Genomic DNA, 13,427 nt, shown 5'->3' on the forward strand with positions numbered 1-13,427 from the left:
AGGTTCCATAAGAAGATCTCAACCGGGTCAAACCAAAGGACTATCTGTCCCAACAACCTGTTCTCATAGGCACCAGCCTGATGCCTATGGTAATCCACAATATACAACCAACAACAAACCTAAGTCACGTATAACTATGCGTAAACCATACAACTAAATGTGACCGGCTGATGAATAATAATGCTGATATCACATACTCTATAGTCGACAAATATAGAAAGCATGTAAATAGATTAGGGCAAATGTATGATATAATGTATCATAGAGGGACCCAGGTGGCGCTGTGGGTTAAACCACAGAGTCTAGGGCTTGCTGATCAGAAGGTCGGCGGTTCGAATCCCTGCAATGGGGTGAGCTCCCGTTGCTCGGTCCCAGCTCCTGCCCACCTAGCAGTTCGAAAGCACATCAAAGTGCAAGTAGATAAATAGGGACCGCTCCGGCGGGAAGGTAAACAGCATTTCCGTGCGCTGCTCTGGTTTGCCAGAAGCAGCTTTGTCATGCTGGCCACATGACCCGGAAGCTGTCTGTGGACAAACGCCGGCTCCCTCGGCCTATAGAGCGAGATGAGCGCCGCAACCCCAGAGTCGGACACGACTGGACCTGATGGTCAGGGGCCCCTTTACCTTTACCTAATGTAAACCAAAATAAAGCAATGTACATGCAATAATATATATCCACACTTAAAGCTCCATAATGAGTATGCAAGTTCATGTATGAAAGTTCATATGAAGATACAAAAAGTCTGGTGCCGTCCACACAAATTACGTGCTGGCTCGAAAAGGATAATGAAGCATAATCTGGCGATGGTGTATGTAGTTTCATAACAGACCGAAGTATAGATGTGACGTATCCGCGAAGAATCGAAGCAAACAAGAGGACAAGGATATCCAGATTATCATCCCTGTTTTGCCATTATAGCTTCATCAGCAGTGGGAGTACTAAATAATATTATAAAGAAACATGGAATCATATATCTGACATATATATCCAACCTACAAAAGAATATTATAAAGAAACATAGAATCATATATCATAAAGATACTGCTGATGAAGCCATAATGGCGGAACAGGGATAATGCTAATCCTACAAAGAGGCTTGTCCCTTGCCTTTGCTAGTGTACAAAAAGTAAACTACATAGAATAAGCAAATCACCTTCATGAACTTTAGAATCCTACTATTTCTTCATATAGAACAGTTTTGGCCAACCTGTGGTCCTCAAGATGTTGCTGGGTGACAACGGAGATGATTAATTTGGTTTATTGCCCACCCTTCACCATACAATCCCAGGGAAGGTCACAGCAAATGAAAATTCGAAGTTTTATATTTTTAAAGTCTTATTAATCTATAGACAATGCAAATAATTTCCCAATACCTTTGGAGGTTGCTCTTCACTTTGACATATACTCCAGAAGACATCGTCCTGATTGGGGCTCGCTGGGGTGACAGCAACATCAGACAACGAACTGCTGTGATACATATCTCGAGTCGCTCGTAGGTTTTCACTCTTCAAACAAATGAAACATACATCAAGTTCATTTGTCATGGGTTGCACCCAAATAGTTTTTACTCAGTGTAGACCGAATGATGGCCCAGCATCAACCAGAGGACCAAAGGTCCCCCATCCCTGATGGGGTTACTTTCAGAGCAGGCATCTAGGGCAGTGTTTCCCAACCTTGTGCCTCCAGCTGTTTTCGGACTACAATTCCCATCATTCCTGACCACTGGTCTTGCTAGCTAGGGATGACGGGAGTTGTAGTCCCAAAACATCTGGAGGCACAAGGTTGGGAAACACTGGTCTGCACCAGGGATATAGTCTAGGGTCCCTTGCTAGCTAAGCATCTGAGTGGAAGACCTCCTTAGTCAAGAAGGTGGTGTTGGAGGATCCCTGAAATTCAGTACAGTATAATGCCTGTTTGGTTGTTGTTTTTAATCATTGTTTTAAAACAACCCTGGCCACCATCTCACGAAAACATGGGTTTCAGGAAAATAAAAATAGTGGCTGGGAGTGCCAATCCCTCAGGGACCTGAATGCAGGGTTCAAGCAGTGGTAGGTGTTCTCTCTTTTTTATAATAATTTTTCTTAACTTTTCCAAATAAACAAACAAAACAAAAACATTTTTTATACAATTCATCTTAAATTCAATCCTGCAAGTGTCTTTAAACTTCTACAGTTCTTTTCCATATAATCCACAAATTTACTCCAGTCTTTTTGGAACTTTGTCTCTCCCTGGTTTCGGATCTTGCTAGTCAGTCTTGCTAATTCCGCATAGTCTATCATTTTCGTCTGCCACTCATCAATCGTTGGTAACTCCTGAGTTTTCCATTTTTGGGCTAACAATGTTGTAGCCGCAGTTGTCGCATACATAAATAACACTTGATCCTCTTTTACAATTTCCCCTCCTATAATTCCCAATAAAAATGCCTCCGTTTTTTTGGGAAAAGTATATTTAAAAATCTTTCAGTGGTAGGTGTTCTCATAGTTGGAAGGCTCTAGCATTTACTAAACCAACATTCATGATTGTGCTGTGGCCGATTTGGACAAAAAGCTTCACATGACGGGGGAGATTTGAAAGAAAAGAGCTTCTTGTTGGTGTTCTGGAGGCAGGTCAATTCTTAGAGCCAGAACATGCCTTCTCTGCCAGTGTTTTTGCACCAGCTGACTTGAGAGGGTAAACCTTTCCACATTGGGCTTTCTCTGCTTTGTACATTGGTACAGTTGGGGAGATTTGGGCAGGTGTAATTTGTCACAATACATCAACCGCTGAAATCCTCTCACTTATGCTTAACCATTAATAGGTAAAGGATGGAGTTTTGACAGAGCAAATACAGCATTTTGCAGAGCAATACTATAAGGTTGTTTCTGATAGTTTAGGGACAAAGCAAGCTCAGAGTAGGCCTGGATAGCTTGCAGGCAGCAATACATTGCTCAAACTGAGGAAATGGGCCACAGCTGGAGGCTTTATGGAGACAGTAAGACTCTTATTAGCCGTTTTAAACCACCTTATAACTAGGGATGGGGGAGGGAATTAGATTCAGATCACAATGAAAGGTGAATCCACTTAATTCACACTCGGTAGGGGGGAATATGAGAAACAAAACCCAGCCATGTTTCAAAATTCACAGCTCTCTGAATTTTTCAATGCAGTTCTCCAGTTCTACAAAAAATGCATGAAGTGTCCATAAAAATGTGCACTGAAAATAACAGAAAAAGTAGTATATTAGAGGAGATTGCATTGCCAAATTGTGTATTATGCAAAATTGCACATAAACACAAATATTAGGAAGAATTTGTGGTAAAATGATAATGAATTTTTATGACTTTCTTTTTTAATCACAAACTGATATGAAAATGTGGAGAACTGAACTTAATACTGGAGAAAAGAGAGACTGAAATTGCCAGATTTCATGGGCTATAGCACCCCTGAAAACATTTGACTGGTGCCGTTGGGCAGGCGCCCTAAGAAGAAAGTTATGGTGCAAAATGTGGAGGTACCGGTACCTTCTAAGTGATTTCATGAAAGGTGAGCAGGTGTGATTTGGCTTCCTTGTATATGTTTTTTCCTCTCATAATAGCACCTCTCTTTGTAAGTACTGAATATTGTGCGATCTCCACAGTCAAGGATACTGGGATGTACTTTACTTCCCAAGGTAAGCATAAGGCTGTTGTTGGTAGCTGTCTCTCTTGATTTTTTGTTATGCCACTCCCCACTCTATGGAAAGCCATTTTGTGACCGGCACCACCAACACACCCTAAAAATTCAAAACGTGTCCTCTGGTCTGAAAGGGTTAGTGACCCCTGGTCTAAGCCCAACAGAGGACAGGTCAGCAGATGTGGTGACACTGAAATATGGTGCTCGAGACTGCCTGCCAGAGTCCAACAGTGAGAAAGCAACCTCCTCACCTGTCAGGGACTGGGCAGAGGAGGACTGGTGGAGACCACCTCCCCATCTTTACCCTTCCAGGAAGAGGAAGAGAGTATAGATTTACAACAGGGGTTTGAGGGAGGTCGCTGCTCAGAGGCAGATGAGGGGGGAAGCTGGGAAATCATGGGAGAGCTGGAAACAACACCCAGCTGACATGTTGTCATTAGAAAGCATTACAGAGCCTCCATCTCCCGGAACCCAGTGAGCCTTAAAAGTAGAAAAGGAAAGAGCTTGAAGACAGAAGGCATGTAGCAGCACCTGTAGAGGAGGTGATGAGAATGACGAATGCGAGAGAGACGGGGTGGAGATACACTTGGGACAATACCATTATCCAAGAGGCTGGGTTCTATAGCCTCTCTCTGTAAAGACTGAAATAAAAAAGGACGGTAAGAAACTTTTCCTTGTCTTTATACTTCCCTGGGCAACCAGCCAGGAGCCACTGACAGCATTCTGACACTACCTGCGCCTTACAATTTACAGCTTATTCCGCAACCTTGGTTTATAAACTACTTTATACTTAAATACAGTCGGGGGTAGGGTGGGGAAAATATGGCATGCAATTGCAAAACAACACCAAGAAAAGTCTTGTCTTCCTACCACATAAAGCCTTTTATACAACACACCCTCAAGCAGGGCATGCGATGCCAGGCTTCTGGCTCAGCATGAAACAGGACCACTTTGAAATGCATGCATCCATCGGGTACATGATTTAGATACTTCAAAGGAGAAGAGCAAAAAAGAATCTGTTCAAGAGATGTCGATCAACATTCCTGGATTCCAGAAATGAATGGTAATATGAGGGCCATAGTCTGGCTGCATTTTCTGATGATATGTGCCGCTAGGACAGCCCTCTTGAGTGGGCTGATATACAAGGGCTGGGTTTCAGGCATTCTGTGTGCATACGTGCGTGCACCAAAAGCCAGAATGTCTTCTCCAGTTCAAGCCCCTAGAAGTGAATGACTTTAGCTGGAATATAGGAGCTTATAGGACAGCTCATAGCAGTTGCTAGAGAGCAGGGGACAGAAAAGGCTGCCATTGCCACAGCCCAATCCCATACTATGTGCCACCTCTTTCTAAAATTTATTTATTAGTGTGTGTTTTTCTTTTTGGAAATATACCAAAGAATAAAATAAAATTCTCAGGATGGTGAACAATGTGTCCCATTGGTGGCACTCACCCTTCTTCTGATAGGAAATGCTCGGGGGGGGGGAATGGGGCGGGGTCAAGGAGGGTCAGTCGGTGGGGAGTGAGACATGTCCCTATTTTCATCTGAGTAATGGTAGAGGGTGCTGAGAAAAAGGCTGCAGGACTAGATGGGCCACTGCCCTGATCCTGCACAGCTTTTCTTATGCTCATGTGATGGGCTGAAACCCAAGTCTCTGACAGACACCACAGCCTTCAAAATAGCACAACCCAACAACTCAGGGAAGTCCAAGATCTGAATGTCTGCCTTTGTGTCCCTTTGCCACTGCTGCTGAGAGCCTGGTTCATACAGTTCCTATATCCTGATGTGGCCCTGACAGAAATATGGAGAGGGACGCCCAGAGCTATACCATCTTGTTCTGCTATTCTGTCAGATATCACATGCTGAGAAGGAGCGGAGCTCTCAAAAGGGGTATTCTTTATTCATTAGCAGACATTTCCCTCCTCTGAGTCAGAACAGATTCAGGGTCACAATGCGCTGATAACTGCTGTGCTTCAAACTCACTCCTTCAAATGCAAAAGAATATTAAAAAATTTTTTTAAGATGACCCAACCCCCCAACTCCTGTAGCTCTTAAAGATACCCTGGCAGTTTTTGCAAGAATAAAAAAGAGTTTAAATGAATGATAATGCTACTTGCAAAAAAAAAGCCCTTCTGTGGGGTGTGTGTGTGTGTGTGTGTGTGTGTGTGTTTTAAAGAAAACACCTGTGTGAATAATTTGGCAGAGTTCTAAGCACACTCAAGACATTCCAGTTTCAATATGCAGCGTCTGTCTCCATCCTCCCAAGACAACCTTGCAAGGAATCGCACAACTAAACCAATTTGGAAACAAACAAACAAAGTAACTAGGGATTTCAAAGTCTGCAATGCAATGTACGCTTAATTTGGAGTAAGTTCTGCTGGGACTCCAAAGGGATTCACTTTTGAGAAAATGTGCTGTGTGGCTGCTAGACGTCTATAGGGAAGTGAAGACAAAACTACAAATTGCATGTAGCCCCACAGTTCTTTGGGGAAGTTCGCTCTGTTTTTAAGTGGAAGAGTGCTGGGAAGGTAGAGGGGCTTCTAAAGCCCATTTTTGTTCAGACTGTATAGCTCTTGAAATTCTCTCCCTCCCCCCCTCCCTGAGATATTTATCCCCTCCTAGGGAAATGATGGGAGTATTTCTGGCCACTTCCAAACTACCTGCTCTGTTGTGAGTTCATCCTGTTTTGTTTGCTGGGTGGCTGGACAATGCCAGCTATTTACTGGGCATTAATTCTGATTCGTTTGTTTTGAGGCTAGGTGACCTTGTGTCAAGCAAAATTTGCCCCACACTCTCTAGTGCATATCCTGTCAGTTTCCTTATCGCAAAACAAACAAACAAACAAACAAACAAAACAACCAACCTCTGGTTTGGGGTGGGGAGAACTGGGCTCACAGCACAAGAGCTCCAAATCAACTTGAACAGGGTACCCCAAATTTGCCAGTATGTGATTGCATTCTTACCAGAAAATAGAGATGGACCGGAAGCATCCTGTGCCTCTCCTCCAGCAAAGAGCTGTGGGAGGCGTCTATCCCTGGAAAACCCTAACCCTGGAAAAATTGCACAAGGGCGAAGTGTCCCGTCCCCCCGCCCTTGTGCTATTTTTTCAGGAAAAGCTTCCATGTGTGGTCATGAAGGTAGTGTACATCCTTGAAGTTGTTCCTTCACCTGTGTTCCAGAAGAAACATAACAGAGTGCTGATGGTGGAAATACGAGTCTTTACTTCCCTGCACTTGCTGCAATGCTAAGTGGGGCAGGAGGGGGGAGAGAGAGATCTGTTACTACAAACCTCTGCTCTTGCCTCCTCATCTAGCAAGGTGTTCAGCTGTTTTATCTCAGTTCTTGGCAAATATTTTACCTTTTCCCAGCAAACAGCTTTTTCAGCAGGTATGGCATCTAATAATATGGTACTTTAAAAGACTCGTTTTCCTCTTTTTTTGTCCAATATGATTGCAACTAATGATAGTATTTATTTAACCAGACTAGTTTGTAGTGTCAAGCTGTTCTCAAAAAGCAGCTAACCCTGGTATGAGAAGGTAGGCGTTATCAAGCCTGTTATCAAGATGCCTGTCATTTTCCCAGAACCTGAGTCAGCAAAAGGCTTAAAGCATTTTCCGAACCGTAAGCCGTTCCAAAGGAACAACTGAAATCAGCAGAAGGAGCTGCTTGCATGCTTGAAAGTTCGTGCTGCCAACAACTACTTTGGTGACCTGGATGGGCAAGTTGATTGACATCTGAGAACAGCCCATGAAGCATCCAGCAAGCAGCAATTTGATGAGATACGAAACTAGGGCTGAGTGAAAATTGCTGTCTGTTTCACTGCCCCACTTGCAGGTAGTGTATTGTGGGAGCCCTTCTAGCAATTCAAGGGGTAGGGATGGCAGATAAAACTTAGCCAGGAGGGAAGTTCAGGAGGATGACATTTGCCATTACTTCCGAAGGATAATGAAGAGCACTTCCACATAGCAACTTCCTGTGGACTGCTTGTGCATGCGTGTTTTGCGTAGCATCCTCACAATATCATCCTGTCCTTTGGATGAAAGATGCAAGGGACTGGATCATAAGCTTTAGTACCTTCTAGTGTTCAAAACACTTCACAGCACTGGAAGAACCCCAAAAAGATCTTCCCCAGGATGAGCATCTGGGTGCTTTGCTTGCTCCGCTGGGGGGCTGTGTCTTGAGAAAAGCTGAGATCTAATTTTCAGGTGACAAGCCCACCATGGCTCTTGAACTGGCGGCCCAGGAGATAATCAGGCAACAGGTCAACTTGCCTGCCACCACCCACCTCAGGCCAAAAATGAGGGAACTTTCAGGAGTTTAGCTGTGCCATCAAAGATACCTCTTTATTCTGTTGGGCTAAAGTGGGCCAGGTGGTACCTCAACACTTTCTTATGCTCCCAAGTCAGGAGGTTCATCAGTCTGAGGTGCAATTAACAAGCTTATATGGAGTCAGAGCATTGGTCTAGCTAGTTCAGTATTGCCTACACTGACTGGCATCAGCTGTCCAAGGTTTCAGGATGGAGTCTCTCTAAGCCCTACCTAGAGACACTGGGAACCTGCATGCAAACATATGCTCCACTCAACCCTTCTTCCGCTTCTCAGCTCACTGATGGGTGCTTCTGTTCTGTTTTCTAACCCCACCTTTATGGGGAGCAGAGCCTGACACAGGGAAGTCACAGCCCAAGCAAACAGAGACAGACCCTCCGACCCAACCTCCCTCACAATGACCTCTGTAACATGGCCCTCTGGGAAGAGAACCTTCCTTCCTTCTTGCTCTGCCAAACACAAAGATGCATTTATTGTGCACTATGAATTATGCACAATAAAATATTTCCAATGGAAATACAGCAGATGTAGTGGGCCAAGGCTTTTTGTGCAACATGCAAGAATAATATCCCAGAATTTATCCAGTCAGGCATTAATGTCATCACAAATAACAGTCATTTAAGCAGACCTTGCTAGGCCTGCCTTGCATCTCTCGCTTATCGCAGGAAATGGAAGTATCAACAAAGAATTGATTGTCTCAGCCCAATTCTCTGTTCTGTCTGAGTTCTTGGCCAAAAGTGGGGAGAGAAAAAGAAAAAAGAGAAGAGTTTCGTGTCCATTTGGCCACTGCAGAAGCTGACACAAATTGCAGGAGAGGGCAACTGTATTTCTGGAAAGGGATTTAGTGGAACAACATCTGCTTTGCATGCAGAAGGTCCCTGGTTCAATATCTGGTGTCTCCATGAGGAAAGACTCCTAGTTTGAAATCCCAGAGAGCTGAAATTGATGTAGACTATATTGAGCTAGATGGCCTGATTCAGTACAAGGCAACTCCTGTATCACCTGATTTACTTCCTTCTCTGTAGCACAGAAAACAAAAGACAGAGAAACTGGACTGCGTCATTGAATAGAGGACCTTTTAAAAAGGAGAAGAATTGAAACATATGTTTGGGGAAGAAACATTGGACAGGGTAACAAACCAAGATTTGGCATCACGCCAAAACCATCTTTAGGAAGAGGGGAGAAATTTGATTCCATTTACATTTAAAGGAAACTTACCTAATTATTTCCAAAACAAGAAGCAAAACAAACCACAGAATTCTTCCGTTTTCACAGCGCAGTTCCCCAGCCAAGTAATATGTACAAAAATGCATACAGTAGCATATGCATATAAGGTGTGCATAGAATATTGAAAACAATGAAAAATGCATTATATTTGGGGGAAATGGCTTTGCAAAAATGTCATTAGGCAACAATGCCTGCAAAAATGTAGAATAAATTCACACTGAAATGTTAATGAATTATCCTGAAGATTTTATACGTGTGTGTGTGTGTGTGTGTGTGTGTGTCAGAAACTGATGTGGAAATGTGAGAGAAACCAAAACTGGCAGATCCTCTCATCTCACAGACCTCTACAACTGTAAATAATCTTTAGTGGGGATCTCGTACCTGAGCCATCACTGCTCTTTGCAAAGCTGGAGTACATGGGCTGGAGTTGCTTCCAGAACCTAGTCGACCATGTGAGGTGGCATCATGCTCAAGAACAGCGGCCCAGTTGAGATCAGTTTGGATGCTATCACTCTTCTCACGCTTGCTCTCAGTCTGGAAACAAACCAACAGACAGACATATTCAACAAATTCAACAATGAGATGGTGGGAAGGGTGTCTGTTTACCCCTGTTTTTTGTTGAGTTGCCCTATGTATAAGGAGATAAGGTGCAGGCATCTGCAACATTTTCTTGTTTGCGTTAAACCATGTTAAAATTCCAAGGGCTATCCAACAGCAATGGGTATGTTAAATGAAATGGTGGCTTTGTTTGCCTTCCAGTGGAGACTTCCCCGCACCATGGGCATGTCGTGAATTGTTCTAATGATCGATGACCGTATGGGTTTTGACACCCTCTACCCATTTTATCAGATTATGGTTTTCGCCATGACCTCTGGTTCAGACTAATCCATATAGGATGTACCTGTGCAGGCCCCTGCCGTTTTTGGATTTTATTTTCCCCTGGTAGCTCAGTACTGTTGTTATGGCTTAAGGCCAAACCAATAAATCTACTTACTTCTGATATTGCAGCCAGGTCTTATGCAGTGTGACATACGCCTGTGTAGATACAAAGCCCTACTTTCTTCAGCTAGACTTCCCTTGCATTTTCTTCTGGCTTTGCTCCCTCAACCCGGTTTTAAATACAGTACATTCTTCACTAGTTACCATTACCACAACTCCTCTTCCTATTTTATAATGATGCTAATGCAAAAGGGACTGCTAGATCAGTACTAGAAGTTATGTAGCAATCATAGGATTCCCAGTTCTTTGTCTGCACCTACTGTGATTAGAGGTAGAGCTGTTTGGAGAGGAAGTGGAAGGCAGGACATTGTGCATAACCCTTCCTTTCTGGTGTTGCTGCTGACTGGTGTGTGTGTGTTTGTGATGGGGAAATGGATAAGGATGAGGGGGGTGGAGGTGGAGGTGGAGGTGCATCAGGCAGGGGAGAGTGATATATTCCTTCCACCCGCTGATTCTCCCTTGCAGTCATCTTGAAAGGCTTCTCCATGCTCATCTTAAAGAGTGAAACATGGGGTTGGGAATCCAGGAACTAGTGAATAACATTTGCTTCTGCCCTTAGCTAGGCTAAGACAGAGGTAGAGACATAGCTGCCAAGTTTTCCCCTTTCTCGCGAGGAAGCCTATTCAGCATAAGGGAATTTCCCTTTAAAAAAGGGAGAACTTGGCAGCTATGGGTAGAGAAGATTTTGCAGTCCAATCACCTCACTCTCTTATGGGCAGCTTTCTGAAGGCTGCATGGCATTGATGGGTGAAGCAGGGCAATGGGTGTGATTCCTACTTTTGTACAGTAGGCTTCATTCCAGCCAGTCAAATCTGTTTCTACACTTGTACACACCTTGTACACAGCAAGAGGCTTTATTGCCGTGCAAGGACACATTTCAGCCACTCAAAAGCATCAGGGTAGGTGTGTTCCCCTCACATACCCTCCAACATTTCTCTGATGAAAATAGGGATGTCTCTGCCATCACCATCCCTTTATTATGTATACCCCATTCTTCTCGCTGGGTTGCCCCAGCCACTCTGGCAGCTTCCAGCATCTATAAAAAGGGCTGCCTTCCAATGTATTCTAAAGGTTGTAGAATTCTTATCTCCTTGGCTCAAAGGCTGCAAAACTGCATATCCTCCAGCGTTTCTCCAAAGAAAATAGGAACGCCCTAAGGAAAAGTGGGACATTCCAGGATCAAATCAGAAACCAGGATGAACTTTGTAAATCCAGGACTGTCCCTGAAACACTTGGAGGGTCTAGTCTCCAAGAAGAAGTGGCTTGGAGGAGATGCACATTTCTGAGCACAATTGGTGGTGACCTTTAAAGCCCTAAACAGCCTCGGTCCTGTATACCTGAAGGAGTGTCTCCACCCCCATCGTTCAGCCTGGAAACTGAGGTCCAGCTCTGAGGGCCTTCTAGCGGTTCCCTCACTGTGAGAAGTGAGGATACAGGGAACCAGGCAGAGGGCCTTCTCGGTAGTGGCGCCAGCAATGTGGAAGGCTCTCCCATCAGATGTCAAGGAAATAAACACTTTTAGAAGACATTTGAAAGCAGCCAGTTTTTAATGTTTAATGTTTTATCATGTTTTTAATATTCTCTTGGGAGCCAGATGGGAGGATTATAAATAATAATAATAATAATAAAAATAATAATAATATGCCCAAGAGCTAGACAGAGAAGCCTGAAGGACAAGGCCTGAAGCCAGACTGTGACCTTTAAGGTTTCTCTATGTGGCCCTTGTGATTTTCCACACCCCTTCTTTCCCAAATCCCCACTGGCTCTGCTTTGCCCCCTGAATGTTTTCACCTAGCTGGAATGTTTCCAGGGACTCTGATAAAGCCCCTAGCTTGTTTGGAAGGAGGACAGAAAGTGGTGTTTAACTGTGCACAGAACCTAGCCTCCTGTGCAAAAGAAAAAAAAGTTGCATTTTTTCCTCTTTTGCCTCTGACCCCCCCCCCCAGAATGTTGCTCAGACAGGAATGCATCCATACATCTGGAGAAAGATGATATAAATAGTCACTTAATAACTTCTCTCTCAGAAAAATGCAGGCCCACATTTTATTTTATTTCCCGACATGCAGGCTGCCATGCTCTCCTCCAAGCAGATGGCAACAGCTTCCTTGTTAATATAACGCCAGGAGATTCACCTAAATGACAACCATCTTGATAAGAAGTAATTATTATTTCACTGGGGGGAAATGGTTTGAGTCAATGATTTTGTCCCTGTGAATCCTAACAACTCCCCTCCCTCCCCGAGCAAAATCGACATGGTGCCAAATGGGATTAAAGGAACTGAACAGGCAGAACCACAACGGTGGCGGCATAGCGTTGGAAACACACAAGGCACAATCAGCACTTGCAAGAGAAACTGCATATTTATGTCAGGCCCAATTTGCTTCCTTTTAATGCCGCACACTTCCAACAGAGACTCACTGCCTACAACTGCTAATGTCAGAAATCCACAACAGTACATTTCGATTAAAATTTAACAGTAATGGCATGGACTAAATTTTACAATGCGTTTCATTCCAGTACAAAGAGGTCATTTACGGAATACATGTCAGCGACGCAGATGAATATTGGAGCTGACATTTTGCGATGTGTGTTTTCCCCCCTCGGGCTACAGATTTTTTAAAAAATAAAAAATAAAGGAGAAAGTTGAAGCAATGAAGCAGAGCTGCATTTCCCATCCCTTAAAGCAGGATTGGCTAACCTGTAGTCCTCAAGCTGTGCCTGGATTTCCGACTTTTACTATCACTGACCTTGCAGATTGGGGGATTGTGGGAACTGCAATCCAGTAATATCTAAACGGCCAAAGGTTAGCCACCCCTGACCAAAGGTTAGCCACCCCTGCCCTCAAGCTTAGAACAGGCATAGGCAAACTCTGGCCCTCCGGATGTTTGGGACTACAATCCCCATCATCCCTAGCTAACAGGACCAGTGGTCAGGGATGATGGGAATTGTAGTCCCAAACATCTGGAGGGCTGGAGTTTCCTATGCCTGGCTTAGAACTAACCAACCAACCAACCTCTAATAAGTCATTTATACCGACTCTCTGCTGAACCCATGATTTTGGGGAGCCCCCAAACTAGAGAACATCAGTGGCCTTTAACCAGAGAGTAGATCAGAGCTTTGCAAACTTTTCATGTCGGTGACCCACTTTCTTGACATGCATCATTTTGTGACGAAGTTAATCATTTTCCAGCCCTGGGAGGAGCACAGGGAGCGTTTGAACGACACA

At 44.0% G+C, this 13,427-nt stretch overlaps 1 protein-coding gene across 1 annotated transcript in view; it reads right to left on the reverse strand.

Moving 5' to 3' along the window:
- NRK (Nik related kinase) overlaps positions 1-13,427 on the reverse strand; it is a 113,272-nt gene that overhangs the window by 48,378 nt on the left and 51,467 nt on the right. Inside the window, exons 15-16 of the mRNA XM_035113283.3 lie at positions 9,584-9,736; positions 1,374-1,505 (exon numbers count right to left, since the gene is read on the reverse strand). Coding sequence (XP_034969174.1) covers positions 1,374-1,505; positions 9,584-9,736 — 285 coding nt within the window. The remainder of the gene's footprint in view (positions 1-1,373; positions 1,506-9,583; positions 9,737-13,427) is intronic.

The sequence above is a fragment of the Zootoca vivipara genome, chromosome Z2 (genome assembly GCF_965207765.1).
Source record: "Zootoca vivipara chromosome Z2, rZooViv2.hap1.1, whole genome shotgun sequence".
NCBI lineage: Eukaryota > Metazoa > Chordata > Lepidosauria > Squamata > Lacertidae > Zootoca > Zootoca vivipara.